Source organism: Osmia lignaria, chromosome 10 (genome assembly GCF_051020975.1).
Source record: "Osmia lignaria lignaria isolate PbOS001 chromosome 10, iyOsmLign1, whole genome shotgun sequence".
NCBI lineage: Eukaryota > Metazoa > Arthropoda > Insecta > Hymenoptera > Megachilidae > Osmia > Osmia lignaria.
In genome coordinates, this window is record NC_135041.1 from 6,306,699 (window position 1) to 6,322,734 (window position 16,036).

A 16,036-nucleotide genomic window follows, 5' to 3' on the forward strand; every position below is an offset into this window, starting at 1 on the left:
ACAAGATCCTCTTAATCTCATGTCAGAAATTAGAAAATCATAGACGTGATCTAATAACATTGCTGTCAATCTAATGTTAAAGGCAAAATCCATGTTTAAATGCAAACATTTGAAACGTTTTCATAGATTAAATGTCGTCCCACGCTGGTACACGTATGTGGCATATACATACATTACATATTTTTTAAGGTAACATTGATAACAAAAATATTCATACATGGAGTGGGTTACGTGTTATATTTAAAAGTTAGACGTCAAGATCACGAATAAGGCAGTTATCAAAATGTTCAGGTAGAAATAAAATTTACGGAATAATATGCATGTAAATTGCCTCAGTTTCAATATCAGCTGTGATGTTACTTGTATTTAAAGATGTTATCAAAAAATAATGTGTGCTTATCTACTGAAAATTTCTAAGGTAGATAAAATATGCTAATAGTTGCAACCGTATTGATTAATCGACCAGCTAGTTTCGTTAATGTAGACATGAAGAGAACGTCAATACCGAAATTCTGTGTTACACATCAGTCATTAATTGTACGTGTATTACATTCCATTACTATATTCCTAGATACCTATCTCAATGAGAGGAGCAGTCAATAGATATGCCGTCAATCCATCATTGATCGCCACTGAATTATTACCTACACAATGAATACAGTTTGCTACCATATGAAAATAACGCTCGCAACCTTTTTCAGAATCAAATTTATCATGGCAAATCTAACTTATGCCATGCATATGTGAATGGATTATTATCTTGTCATTTTAATGTTTCGCATAAAACATGGATTTAAAGTAATATCATACTACTAAAAACGAACAAATTTAATATGCGAAAAGTACTACAAAGTACGGTATGGTAATGTTATTTTTACGTTTTTTAATTTCATGCTAAAGTGAATCTTGGAAACGGTGCCATTCGTGCCATCTAGCAAAGGATGGAGAAACTAATCACACTAAAAATTCTACTTTTTTTCTTTTCGTAAAATATGAGACAGCCATAAGCGAGTAAATAATAATCGTGTTTAGTTTTGGAGATGCAAGCGTCGAGGCCGAACTCCAAATTCCGCATCGGTAAAACAGTCCATGTTAGATGGAAAATTAAGCTGAACAGAAACTGATTCAAGCGCCACCTTAGTTATTACAATCAAATAACGGCATGCTATACTACGTCACCTTTCGCATACACCTAAACTAAACAATGCTAAACGAATGAATTGCGCCCTACAGAAAAAACGAGGAACTAAATTTGTGGTCTGTTTTACCTTTTTGACGTCTTTCGCAAGTGAAAAATCAACGAAATCGTAGTTCTCACTATTTTTCTAAACGAAAGCTTGTACACCATCCCCCGAGTGCTCGTTTTGCTCTATCTGACCCAAAGAATGGCGCTCTGATCTCTGTTTGGACATACGATTCGCAAAAATGTTTATATTACGAATAAATTAATGCAGGTAAGTCTGATCCGCCATTTTCTTGACCATGGACAGACACCAATTTCAATATTTTGTAACTTTATGACAATTTGGGTAAAATAAGGACCAAAGCGTCATTCTTTAGCGCCTCCTGAACACGGCCCTCAAATTTCTTTGCAATCTGTTCAGCAGGAACGAAGAAAGGTGTGTTCTCGTTTCTAGGGATTATTCTAAGGACTGTTGGTAAAGTTTTCTGTCGTAAAATCATTTCCAATCGATACGACAGAGTGTGACACGAAAACGGTAAGTCGATAAGTTGGTATCTTGCTGGTAATACTTGGTAGGTGCATGTTTCTGTTTACCCGGACCCAGTAAAAGCTTTAAGATTTCATGTGTTGTAAGCTATAACCTATTTGCATCTGGACCTATATGTTAATATTTGTAGTATTTTAATATTTATCAGAGTACAAATATTCATCGATTAACTCGTATTGCACTGATGGACCTCTCCTTGTCAATGGAAGTTTGTGCTCTGGCTTCCAGTCACGTGGTCATGGTGAATGAGCCAATCATAATCGACGTTATGTACCACGTGATCGGAAAAATCGAAATGGTGGACGTATCGGGACGCAGGATCCCGAGAGGAGACGAAGGACGATAAACTGGGCAAGGGCCCGTCATCTGTATCATCGATATTATCAAACCAAGAACACGATTAACCACGAATATTGGTGTAATTTCAAGTAAAACCGACGACGTTAGATCTAGTGTAGAAGTATATTGGTGATAGTAGATCTTGTTTACCGAAGTGTCAATCCGCCCGTATTGTACGTGTATTCTTTTGGTGCGAGAAACAGAGGGATAGTGTGTATCGAGTCCGCGAGAGCCACAGATGCACCTATCATTCTTTGGATAGTATGTTTCGTAACGGTGAATAAAAAGGATTATATATTTTAAGTAAACGAATAAGAAAGAGGAAAACTGGGAATTGTGAACAGACGGTAGTGCGTTTATAGTGAAAATTAAGTCCGTGGAAGCATGTTCAAGTATGCAAAAGTTTTGATGAATTATAAGAATGTGTCACATCAAGCATCTTGGTATCAGCGAAAGAGGTAATGAAGAAAGCAAATCTTTTAAATAGGGCTGCATGTTTTCATCACATTCCTTGACGATGATATGTTACGACTAGTAAGTGTCATGCCTGAACGAGAAATTCTTGATAACTTTAAGCCCGGTTTACTCTGTTGACGTTCACACTCACAGATCGCTGCTGATTGGTGGCATGGTCCATGACCCGCCAATCGGCGTCGGAAGACGGTTTTCCTTGCGAATGTCAGCCGTCAGGTCCGAAGCAATCGGTATCTCGGGAACGTATGTCGTTTTTCGCAATCCTTTGTGTATCCAACGAATGATCAATGTGTTACGATTACCATTCACTTGAAATTATTCAGAATATTACTCTACGTTGTTTCTCATATTGTGGTACGATACATTTAATATTTTTTCCTTGAAAAATTACCGGTAACGACGAACGAACACAGTGAGATATTTTTAAATTCGGCTACTACTAATTCATCCAGAAGAAGTATCAAAGCAGAAAGAATTTTTAATATAACAAAGGCATAACTTAGATTTAACATTTTTTTTCTTTAAAGGTTAGAATTATTAGCTGAAATGTATACATTATTATCAGTTTGTTAGTTTGACATTATTTGACAGATAATTGTGATTATTGTGATTACATGTTCAAATATGAAATAAGATGTAAATAAAGTAACAGTATTGAATAAGAACTTTATGTTTATAGGGAAAAAGTATATATATACATACATATATATTACAAAGCAATGTGATAATATTATTTATATTATATAAGAAATATTTGATCTAAAGATAGATCAAATTGATGTCCCAAATATCTTTGTTTTTCAGATAAAATATTTCCTAAACGCACAAAAGTTTTATAATATGTACAAATGCAAATCTGTCTATAATCTTTTGCAATAAGTATATTAAAATACTCAAAATGTCATGAAGATGTTTGCAAGGTATTGAAAACCTTGGATTATTGTCTCAGTGGAGAAACTGAGTTACTGCCTGCCAACAATAGCACACCTACATTCTTTTCAACTACACGGTGAATCTCATAAAATATAATGGCTGTCAGAAAAGTTTTAATGAACATTCAGTGTTAAATACATGATACCTGAATTAAACACATTATCCTATACATTCAGAATACTCTAACTGCTAAAGAACAAATTCAATAAAAAGATATAAAATTGACTGAATATATGAATTTAAAAAGAATAAAATAATTTTAGTGACTCTATTTTATTATACAAAAAAAAAGTATATTAATGTATGATTACAATACTCTGCGGTATTTTTGTCCTATTGGTCAAATTAAATAATGAATTTAAAAGGAAGCTTTAAGAAAGATTTGGAAATACTTTACTATTTCTGTATATTATGTACTGCGATGAAAGAAAAATAATATTTACAAATTTTTATTTTGTTGAACTAATTCATATATCAGATTTGACTTGCTGTGTATAAATAAGGTTTTTTAGTTTACGAATACTGGATAATTTTGAGTGGAATTGACAAAATTAAATTAATATAAATAATACTTGTAAATAAATTCAGAAATCAGTGAGACTGTATCAGTGAACATTTTTAAACAAAATGTATAAAAGTTATTTTAAACCTTTGTATCAATGGCTGTACATAATTGAAAAACAGAAAAGAGGAGAAAGAATACATTTGAAATTTTGCCTGGATGACAGAGGACAAGTTTGTTAACCCTATAAAGAACAAGGTAAAATAATATATGAGCATAATGTATAATGTATATTAAAATTAAGCATATGTGTATTTAAACCTTACAGGGTTAAAAAGATGGACAACTGTGGTTCAGGAGTAGTGCAAGTATTTGTGGGTGAATGGAGCCCAGAATATGAAGCACTGTCAATTAAAGCAACAAAACAAACTTCATCAGCTGAGATAGTGGAATGCATTATAGAAAGGCTTGGATTAGTTGATCCTTCTGTTGGTTACGAATTAGCAGAAGTTGTAGGAAATTCTGTTGGGCAAGAGTGTAAAGAAAGAAGACTTGGGCCATCCGAGTGCCCTGTGGCACTTATGTTACTATGGCCAAAAAGTGCAGCACAACAAGAATATTACAGGTAACAAATAAAATTAACTAAGATTATAAACAAAGTAATGAGAAATTCTTTATATTCAGGTTTTACTTGCGAAAAAAGCAATCAGATTATTTATGGTCAGACAGTAGATTTCCCATGGATCCACAACTCTTAAAGGACTATTTTAATAGATTCCTGTATCAACCACGTGACAAAGAATATCCAGATCTATGTCAGCTACCAGATCTTAATGAACAAACCCTATTGGACAACCTTCGGGCTAGGTTTTTAGCTGGAAACATATATACATATGTTGGCAGCATATTAATTGCACTGAATCCCTTTAAATTCTATCCTATCTATAATCCAAAATATGTAAAACTCTATCAAAACAGAAGATTGGGGCCAGATATACCTCCACATATATTTGCCATAGCTGATGCAGCTTACCACTGCATGCTTAAAGAAAAAAGAAATCAATGCATTGTTATTAGCGGTGAGAGTGGTTCTGGTAAAACAGAATCAACAAATTTTTTACTGCATCATTTGACAGCACTTAGCCAGAAAGGTTCTCACGGTAGTGGTGTTGAACAGACAATACTTAGCGCTGGTCCAGTACTAGAAGCATTCGGAAACGCAAAAACTGCACACAACAACAATAGTAGTCGGTTCGGTAAATTCATACAGGTGAATTACAAAGAAAATGGAATGGTGCACGGGTAAGCTTTTCATGTACAATATATTAGAATCATCTTGTAACTTCTTGAAAAAATTATCGGAGCTTATGATAATGCTATTATTAGGGCTGTTGTACAAAAGTATCTTTTGGAAAAATCAAGAATAGTTTCTCAAGGACGAAATGAAAGAAATTACCACGTATTCTATTACCTCTTGGCTGGTGCAAGTGAACAGGAAAAACAACTTCTGCATTTAGAAAGTTGTGATCGTTATAATTATTTAAACAAAAGTGGTTGTTATGGATTGGAAAATATCGACGAGCGACATGAATTTTCGAGACTGAAACAATCTATGGAAATGGTTGGATTTACACCAGAAAAACAGAGACGATTGTTTGCAGTTCTGTCAGCTGTTCTTCTACTCGGTGATTAGCATATTATTTTGATGTTTCTTAATAAAACAAACTAACCTACTTCATTATTCCAGGCAATGTGGAATTTCAGCCGAGAAAATCTTATCACCATCACGATGAAGCTGTCGGAGTGAAAAATCCTGAAGTGGTTGCATTGATATCTGAACTCCTTAGAGTCAAACAGGAGACCCTTTTGGCCGCACTTACCGCTAAACGTGCGAGGGCTTCCGGAGAAACTTTAGTAATTAACTATAGACTTCCGGAAGCAATCGCGGCGAGAGATGCTATGGCCAAATGTTTGTATGGAGCTTTGTTTGATTGGATTGTGCTGCAGGTAAAAATGTTATTTCTTTATTTGCGAAATGTATCTTAAAATTGATTAAAAACAAGATTTTGTATTCAGGTGAATCATGCTTTGCTTTCAAAAAAAGATACTCTCAGAGATCATCAAGGCAATAGCATTGGTGTATTAGATATTTTTGGTTTCGAAGATTTTAAAACGTGCAATAGTTTCGAACAATTATGTATAAATTATGCAAATGAACAGTTACAACATTATTTCAATCAACATGTTTTTCAATATGAACAACGAGAGTACAGAAAGCAGGGGATTAGGTGGACAGATATCGGATACAGTGATAATTCCGGCTGTTTAAACTTAATCGAAGGAAAGCCGAATGGCCTTCTCTGTCTCTTAGATGATCAATGCAAGTTGGTATCATATTTTTCCGTTATTTTACGGAAATCAATCTGTATTGTATGTTTTTAAATGTTAATGAAATTTATAATAGCTTTCCGGGCGCAACGAATGAAACATTGCTACAAAAATTTAATTCAGTACACAAAGACAATCCATTTTACGAGGCACCACAACGACGCGAAGCAGCTTTTGTTGTACGTCATTATGCCGGGGCTGTTAAATACCAAGCCTCTAACATGAGAGAAAAGAATTTGGACTTGATGCGACCCGACGGAGTAGTTGGTGTATTGAAAAATTCTTCTCTTGCTTTTGTTCGGGAATTAGTAGGTGCAGATCCGGTTGCTGTATTCAGATGGGCGATACTTCGAGCATTTTTTCGTGCTCATTTTGCTTTCCAAGAAGCTGGTCGAGCTCATAGACATGGTCGAGGTAAGTGCTTGTTGTATCGTGATGAAACATAATTCTTTAGATGTAGTATCGTAATAATAACGTGTAAATGACTTTTCTTTCAGCCGATGGTACAAAAGCATCTGTACAAAACAGGTATAGGACGCCGAACGAGAATTTGATAAGGTATACATTATTTTTCTATTTAATTTCTTTTTATTACTTTTACTTTCATCAAGGGTGACTCAAAAAAGAAAGTTAAATGCTTGTATACTCACAATATAGAAGAACATTTATTAGTTAAATAATAATGATCGTGATAAACAAATGCCAATGTTATTGCGCTTGTTTTCAAATACGTTTTTATCTGCATATTGTCTCACCCTATAAAATATATATCTACGTTGTGCGTTAATAATATTTGCATCAAGCTGAAGAAGTTCCTATGTGTTTATAATTAAAGCATACGTTGATTATATTTACATTGGCCACATGTCTTTTGTCCCTGTAGCCATCTTGTGACGTTGTCGACCGTCAATCTAACTATTAACCGAATCGCGTAAGTGGTCTTTTGATCCACTGTATGTGTCCTTTTGGTAAACTTTACATTCTTTTAGACTAAGATATTCTATGGATTTACAATGCTTATGTTTAACGATGCATCAAACAAAAGTATTAACAGCACACTGAATCCAAGTTTCAATTGACTTTACAATAGAACAGCTAGTTATTATATCTTGTAAATCCATATAACGTTTTCAAGTTTCTTTTTGTGTTAAAAGTATTGTTTAGATTTATATGTATGCACTTTTTGTATTAAGTGTGATTAGAGTGCGATATTCATAACTTTCGTCATACAGTTACATCCTGTCATTTAAAGATATGCAATTTTACTTGCTGTTATTCTCTAGCATGATTACCAATGCAGCAACAACTTTTTTTATTTATATGATTCATATCGATCATTAAAATTCGCCTTTTATTCCATTGGAGTCACTCATGAAACAAATTTTCCGGTGAAAGATGATAATGCGAATAAAATATTCAAAATAAACAATATCAATGTTTAGTTAATTTATATGAAAAACTATCAGGAAACTAAGCATGAGAGACTTTTTCAGTTCTCACAAACATAATCGTCCACCAAGCTATCAGAAGCAGCGCAGTGTCTGCATACCATCAGCTATACCCACTACCACATTATCTTCCATACAACTCGAAACCAACGACAATGTAAACAACAACCGATTGTCGTGGCCACAATTTCGAAACATTAACCAAACGCAACACCCGTCAAATGTTACCACAATGAAGGGTTACTTAATAAGGGGCAGGGAAGACCAGCCTCATAGTAATAATAAACTCAGACGAGATACTCATACTCCGCTAGAGAGGGTGCTTCCAAAAGACGAAGCAAACGTCATGGAACGCGCTAATCAAATAGTCATGTATGTAAACAGTATCTACTTAATGTATTGTAATTTAAGCTACAAAAAACTCACTGCGCTATTATAAAAGGTAGTGTGCGCTCTATAGTAATTCTGGGTGAAGGATTTTTCTCGATAGGTAATAGCATTTTAATAGGATATCGATGGTCTTCCCATGCAAAATCACTTTACAGCTTTCTATGAGTATTCATTATTTTTCCGAAATTTTCACGTGTTTTATAGCAATCACAGAATACATTTTTCTTTTTCTTTGATTCTACCATAATATTCACGATCATTATCCCTTACTTATCGTTTTTTAATCATCATGTTTTAATGATTTGTTGTTTTGTTTTTTCTTTGTTTGTCTGTACTTTTAGCTAAAATTGATGCATGTTAATTTCACAGTGGCAGTTTCTTATTGTTTGGTTGGAAAATGTATAAATTAATCTATTTAAGTTTAATTAGAGAACAATTAGAGATCAGTAATATTGCTTAGAGGTGTATATTCAATGGGTTAATTTGTACAGTACACTGCAAGAAACAAATTTAATTGAAAGAATCTTATTTCTGAATTTCTCGTCTTATTAGCAGCACATCCTCTATTGCTAACTGCAGTTAATTGCATGATAATATCCGTTCTAAAATATCTAACAGATCGAAAACATCATATTAAATTATACATTCATCAATTAACAAAGAGATTAACTGAAATTAGTAGTTTTTAAGAATGTAAACAGCTTGTTATCAATATTAATCATGCATTTATCTAGTGCAGTGATCAAACTTTATTTCCTTTGTATTATTAGGCACATTTAAACTCACTAGTCACTATCTTTCTACATAGTTAAACTTATTATCACATGCTTGTTACATCTACTCTTATGACCTAATCACTTCAATTATTACAATATTATGCTAAACGTTTGCTACTTATATCTCATAGTTGTTGAATATATTTGCAATGCCATTTATGTCACTGTAAGAAATATATATCTTCCTTTTCCTGTTTTTTAAACTAAAATGCCACAATATCAATTAGCTGATATATGTACGAAATTAATTATTACATTATGTTCTAAATTAAAAATTATATTTTGTATATTTATTTAACAAGTACTCAAAAAATAGGAAAAGGAATTCCTTAATCATTCAGTAGCACCGGAACCTTTTAATTAAACATTTACAGGAAAAACAAATCGTTTCGACCAAGAGAACGTGGCAAGAAAGGTTTAAAAAATCTTCAAACCGTAAAGACGCTTGCTGGAAGAATACAGAGCTACGGTACCGGACCCGGAAAAGCAAGAAAACAACCCATGACAGTATCGGCACAGTTCCAACAAAGTTTGCATAGTCTTATGGATACTTTAAATCAAGCAAATCCGTTCTTCATCAGATGCATTAAGAGCAATGCTAATAAAGTACCAAATGAATTTGACGAGGAAACTGTGCAACGACAATTACGATACACAGGAATGTTAGAAACAGTTCGAATAAGACAAGCTGGATTTAATGTTCGATTAACATACGAAGAATTCATTCAACTTTATAGAATGTTACTACCTAAGGGTCTGTTGAGCTCTCAATCAGACGTTAGAGATTTTCTGTTAACGTTGAATCTCAACAGAGACAATTATCAGCTTGGAACGACTAAAGTATTTCTCCGAGAATCGGAAAAGATTAAATTGGACATAGAGCTACATCAGCAAATTATTACAAGTATTACAACTATACAGAAATGGTTCCGAGCTTGTCTGGAAAGAAGAAAATTCCTTAGACTAAGAAATGCAGTTGTACAAATACAATCGTTCTGGAGAATGGTAATTGCTCAAAGATTCGCGCATTCCTTACGCTCCAGAATCGAAGCTGCTACTCATATTCAATCCGCTTGGAGGGCATACAAACAGCAAAGTTGGTTTAAGAAGTTGAAATCCTGTGTAATTACCTTTCAAGCTCATGTCCGGGGTAACAACGCGAGAAAAGCTTTCGCGGAGCTCAAGAAACAGAAGAAGTTGCTCGTCGGTAAAATTGAGGAGTATAAGGAAAGTCAGGATCAAAGAGAGCTTGCGTATGACAATAGCAAGATATACTCCCGACTAAGGGATAGCGACGAGTAAGTATTCTTACGGAAAGATTCACATCGTAAGTGTTTACGAATACCGGTATTTATGCTTTAATTTCAATACACAGATCGCTGACGGAAGATCATGGACTTCTGGAGTACAACACCCTTCGCAAATCGGAATTTCAAAATCGTCTACCATCGACAAGGTAAATAAATATTATATTTTTAGATTAGAAACATTTTTAGGTGCATAACTACAGTACGGTGTCAATTGCAGAGCGGACAATATACTTCGAGATAGCAATATCGATACGAGTATGTCATATTCCAAGCGTAAAGTTACGCCAACCACAAGAATATTACAGGAATCTAGCGCTATCTTAAGAAATACAGAGCCATTGTTTACTTCTGAAGATTTTAATGAGCGTAAAAGCAGTTTGGAAAGTTTGACCAGTTTAAGGAGCTACGAATCTCAAGTTAGCGTAAACAGCTCCGAGTCGCAAGAAAATTCTTACTGTAAACCTGTACCGAGCACCAGAACAAAGCGTGGCGATCAGTCGCCGGTGGTTGCAACAAACACAGGCCTGATGAATGCTTCCAGTCGGTTGTCGTCGGTTAGTAAACGAGCGGATAGTTCATCGACAGGCTACAGCGATGGAGAGACTGATACGGAGATTCCAAGCGCTGTACATAGTGCTCCGCCTGTTTTCAATGCTACTCCACCATTCCCAAGTCCCCGCGAAATAAAATACCACCAGTCTAACGTAAACTTATCGCATAGTCCAAATTCAGATGTCTGGCGTCGTAGGGCAGACCTTTCGTCCATTAATTATAGTGATTACTTGCTGTCTGGTCCGCAGAAAACAACGTTAACCCGTTCACCAAATGTTTCTTGTTACAAAAATATTACCGACAATATGTTTGACCAAACGCAACAAGAGAAACCGCACGAAGCGTCAAATTATAACGTGAAACTGGATCCGAACGAACGTTTCGTTCACATGGAAAGCTCTTCGGGTAGGGAACAACGTAGATTGAGCGACAATAACGTACCAAGTGAGCGAATCGAAAATGTACCAGCTTCCTCTGCAAGACGCGATCAGACCTACGTTCACTTCAATTACTTAAGAAGACAAAACTCGGAAGGTGATACGTCTATGAAGCTGGATGCCGTGAACGATGAAAATGTCTTGAAGAGTTCTCTGTTGAAAGGAACAACGTCCAAGGAGAAGAACTCAAGACCTAAGGAAAAGTGTGAACCGGATGTACCTGTTAGAAGTGCGAGAAGGAACCGACCGTCTCGCGAAGTCCAATGTCGGTCCATGGGCGAGAGCGTATCAGAAGCTGGTTCTGGAGAAACAAAGAGCCTCTTCTTGGGTACCATCAAGGAGAGCGATCTACACAAGTCTACGAACGTAAGAACTCGAAAAGATAGCCCACACGAAGTTGCATCGAGATCGGTGACTGATTGGCCCGTGAACAAAAATGAATCCGGATCGAAGACGCAACAACCTGGTAAACGTATGAGATCGAATGCTATAACGACCCTCGAGCTAAGAAGAAGAAATTCGGATCCAGCTACGAAGATATCGGGACTCAGCGAAGACAAAGCTGGAACCGATACAAGTCCAAACGATTTGAAACTCGCTCCTGGAATGAATCTTCTAGAATGGAAGGGCAATCTTTTCACCTTGGCCGGTCATTGTTTTAGAAAAGTAGCAAGGTTCGCCAAAGACGACGTCTGCGTTTGCTGTCACGAAAAGATGGACGCGTTCGTAACGCAGGGCTACAAGTGCATCGATTGCAAGCAGTTGTATCACGTGAAATGTATTCAAAACGGCGGTGTACTTAAAATGCCGTGCATCTTAGCGAACACTCCGGGAAGACGAAAAAACCGGAAACCACCTCGTACACCTTACGACGCTTCGAAACAAACTGTCGCGCCCAAGTTCAGCTTAACCGGCACATCAGCTTTCTCGGACAGTACGGACAAGATAATATCCGATGCGAAGGAATTAGCACTGATGCAGGATTTCATTACGAAGAAAATATACATAATGGAGGGTCAAGAGGAGGGCAGAAAACCCAGCGAAGTAGATCGCGTGTTTAAACAAGCTCTGCGTAAATTTAAGGACGATCTAGTGATCACTTACAGCGTCGCTATACAACAACGCGTCGAGGGCAACATCAAATACACCGATCTGATCGCGAACTTCTTGCACGTGATGGAAACGGTGTGCAAACAAGAAAATACCACCGAAGATTTTCCGGTAACGATGGGCGTAAATGCTTTCCGAGGATTCATGAACGAATTTATGACGCTAGTCAAAACCGAAGCACCGGAGAAACAGAGTAAAAGTAAACGTAAGAAGGAAAAGAAACGAAAGCAAGAGGAGCCCACGCGACATGGTAATCATATGTTCCAGTTAACTATCATAAACATACCTACAGCCTGCGAGGTATGCACGTCTTTCTTTATGTGGCCTATCGAGCGAGGACTTGTATGTCAAAGTAAGTATTCTGTTCTTCGTTATTAATATCATCTTATCATTCTTAATCATTAATTATAATTGTTTAGATTGCAAGTTGACTTGTCACAAAAAGTGCTACATGAGAGCATCAGCGGAGTGTGGAAAGGATGCGTCGTTGCACGAGATGAACTCGCATAAAGTTTTCGGTGTACCGTTGTACAAACTAGACTGTGGCGACGGCAAAGTGCCAGTGGTGGTGGATCGATTGATCACGACTATAGAGATGCACGGTCTTTACACGGAGGGCATCTATCGAAAGAGCGGTGTCAGTTCCAAAGTGAAGGAGTTGAAATTGAAAATGGACGAAGGTGATTTAGAGAAGGTGGATTTCGAGAACTATCAGGTACACGTGTTGGCAGCGGTATTGAAAAGTTTCTTTCGGGATATGCCCGAGCCTCTGCTGACGTTCGAGTATTACGATGATTTCCTGCACGCTGCAAACCTGACGGATCCTCGCGATCGAATCAGCACGCTTTTCGCCATCCTGAAGAAGCTGCCCAAGCCTAACTTTGATCTGATGGAACGACTGATCGTCCATCTGGCAAGAGTGGCACTTCACGAAGTGGACAATCGTATGTCACCGTCAGCCTTGGCGATAGTCTTCGCGCCGTGCATCTTGAGGACGAACAGAGCGTTACCCGCGCAAGATTCCTTGCAAGACGTTGGCAGGCAAACCTGTTGCGTCGAGACTATCGTCCAAGAGAAACTTAGAGTCGTGCGAGCGACTTTAGCCGATATAAATACTCTGGAGTCAGCCTGTCACACGGCGACTCATCGTTTATCCAGTTTACGATCCTCGAAGATCTTCAGTCCAGAAGAATTGAACGCGGCGACCCCGAACGCAACCGCGAGATGCGGCCCTACGGACCGGGACAGAGATCGAGGCGACGAAGAAGAAGCAATTCTCGTCGATCATATACAGGAAATCCAGAAGGAAAAGGCCCTATTAACTTCGACTCTCCCTAGCCTAACGAGAGCTTCTTCAGACGACGACCTACTTCTATCTGCCACGGACCTGGATGATGGGTCTCTCGATGATCTTCTTCCATCTTCTGCCGGTAATGTATTGCGCTATCCTTAATCCTGATAACGTTTTATGAGGAGGGAGAAAGAAGGATCGAGCTGTAAGCATTCCAACGATTTAGGTCAATGTTGTTTACGAGTAGAGACTCGTATCCAATTTTGTCCTTGCTGCAGAGTGATTCATCAATATACATTTCTTGTTTGTACACCGGTATTAGTCGGTATTTCTGGATTATAGTAATTGAAACAGATTGTAGGAAATACTTGAAGCTTCGATGTTCAAATTTCAGATAGCATTAATCAATCGTTTACTTCAAAATAAAAATTGATAACGTTCTTTGTTTCGATGTTCTCGAATAGATGGACTCGTAAGGAAGAAACCAATCCAGAGGCAAAGTTCCGCGGACAATGCATTTCCTACGATCATCAGTGTCGACGAGGACATGGTAATGGTATGACCATCGACAGTTACCACCAAGGATGATCGTTAAGTGTAGCAACATGACACACGCTGTGAAGCGTCGACTGACGGCAGCGAATCGACGAGTCTGTTACTCCTGGTCTCATCGGCAAGCCGCTAGTAATTTAAATAAGTAGTAAAACACGACATTAGGTAGGTCTCTTAGTAATTTGTTCCACGCGAAGTTACAATTAATTCGATTAAACACATGCATATAAATATATATATATATATTACATACATACATACATACATACACACACATACATACATATATATATTTTTCACTCTGTCGCAAAGCTTTCAAAGATTTCTAAAAATGAGAAAAAGGATGATTAACAAATAAGCGAGCATCATACGGCTTCACGTGAAATGAACTAAAATATTCATTTTATATAATATATTTTTCTCTTGGAATGCATTCCTCTTATCGAAGACTGTCAATCAGGCTAGATGTTTAGATGAGAACCATTGATACTGTTTTTGTATCATATTGAAAGGTATTCTACGCTTAGAATATCGGTTGTTTTCACTTTGTCATGTTTCGTTTGTCTGTAGGTGCGACGTCAACGGTAGTAGATGTACGTACAAAATCATTAACACAGTTATATGTGGTCGTTAAGATAGAGAGAAACGATTGTCCGTTATTGTTACGAATAATTAGTCTCATTTAAAATTCTCGTTCTCATCCCTACCGTATCTTATTTAACGGTTCGTTTGAAAACGATCACTCTCGTTTCAACATCCTTGTTCTCCGCTGTTTTACAGATTTTATAGACTGTTGCGTGAATCACACACGATATGGTAACTTGTTTTCTTCCTTACGAAAGCGTGGTAACCGCCTTCTCTGACAATCGCAAGTCTCGAAACGAAAGCATCATTCGCGTGTTTTTTGTTATCAAGACGATAAGGAAGGATAGAGTAGTGTCGACAATCAAAGGTTCGACAGGAAGGTTTCAACGAGACACCTTGTCAGGTTTCGTTTTTCTTTTACCAGACGTGTTTCGTTGACTTTTACATTTTTTTTTTCATTCTCTTTCATTTTTTCTTTTTTTTCTTTTTTCTTTTTTTTTTTATATATATATATATATAAATAAATAGAATACTCGCGTGGCGTTATAGATAGTTATTCGGATCGCTGGTTGAAGCAAGGGATTCGAATCACGTGGGAAGAAGGAAGGAGGAAACCAAAATGTAGCTTGTACATATTATTATACGATTAATGAGTATCTCGTAATAATCTGTTATTATTGTTAACTTTACGAGAGACGTTACCAAGATAATATTTCTACTGTCGATATTCGTCGTGTAGGGCTTACACACGCCTATCTGTCGATAATACACGTAAACACATACATATATTTACATCCAGATACACAGGGCCTGCCAATTTTTCTTCTTTTCCTTCGTATCAGTTTTTACTTAGGACACTTCCTTTCATTCAGAGACTTCTTTATATATATATATATACATATATACATAAACGCGTCCATGGAGGTCACATGGAGGACATTTATATACACGAGTACTTATGTATATACAGAGATTTTGTGTGCACAGGACTGAGCAGACAGTTTTCTTTTTTTTCTTCTTCTTTTTTTTACTTAAGATTTATTACGATTTCGTTTTAGTTTCCCTGTCGTCCAGTGCCTTTTTTCTTTTTTAATTTCCCTCTCTTTTTTTTTTTTAATACATCAGCTGGCGTGTAATTGTACCATTATCCTATTTGGTGCGTCCTCGCCGCAAATTCGAAGAATTAGAAATCTCGAAACCGCGGCTCGCGAACGCGCAC

General features: G+C 36.8%; 1 protein-coding gene across 3 annotated transcripts; it reads left to right on the top strand.

Annotated features, from left to right (window-relative positions):
* Positions 1–1,593: 1,593 nt before the first annotated feature.
* On the top strand, positions 1,594–15,332 carry LOC117611756 (unconventional myosin-IXa). Of its 3 annotated transcripts, XM_034339962.2 has the most exons (16): positions 1,594–1,718; positions 1,879–2,527; positions 4,065–4,236; positions 4,307–4,603; positions 4,663–5,280; positions 5,365–5,663; positions 5,726–5,985; positions 6,055–6,362; positions 6,443–6,780; positions 6,864–6,924; positions 7,860–8,186; positions 9,355–10,278; positions 10,356–10,436; positions 10,508–12,741; positions 12,809–13,819; positions 14,145–15,332. In XM_034339962.2, the coding sequence occupies exons 4-16, from the start codon at positions 4,317–4,319 to the stop codon at positions 14,240–14,242; spliced, it is 6,846 nt and encodes a 2,281-aa protein (XP_034195853.2). In that variant the 5' UTR covers positions 1,594–1,718; positions 1,879–2,527; positions 4,065–4,236; positions 4,307–4,316; the 3' UTR covers positions 14,243–15,332. The 3 variants fall into 3 exon arrangements, with proteins under 3 accessions (XP_034195853.2, XP_034195852.2, XP_076546715.1); XM_034339961.2 differs by lacking the exons at positions 1,594–1,718; positions 1,879–2,527 and having other exon boundaries at positions 3,976–4,236; XM_076690600.1 differs by lacking the exons at positions 1,594–1,718; positions 1,879–2,527; positions 7,860–8,186 and having other exon boundaries at positions 3,980–4,236.
* The last annotated feature ends 704 nt before the right edge of the window (positions 15,333–16,036 follow it).

Excerpts from the sequence above, each read along its gene's own strand:
- LOC117611756 (XM_034339962.2), top strand. The coding sequence starts at position 4,317 with ATGGACAACTGTGGTTCAGGAGTAGTGCAAGTATTTGTGGGTGAATGG. Across the intron at positions 5,986-6,054 it reads TTGATTGGATTGTGCTGCAG|GTGAATCATGCTTTGCTTTC; the intron begins GTAAAAATGTTA and ends TTTTGTATTCAG. Across the intron at positions 13,820-14,144 it reads TCTTCTTCCATCTTCTGCCG|ATGGACTCGTAAGGAAGAAA; the intron begins GTAATGTATTGC and ends GTTCTCGAATAG.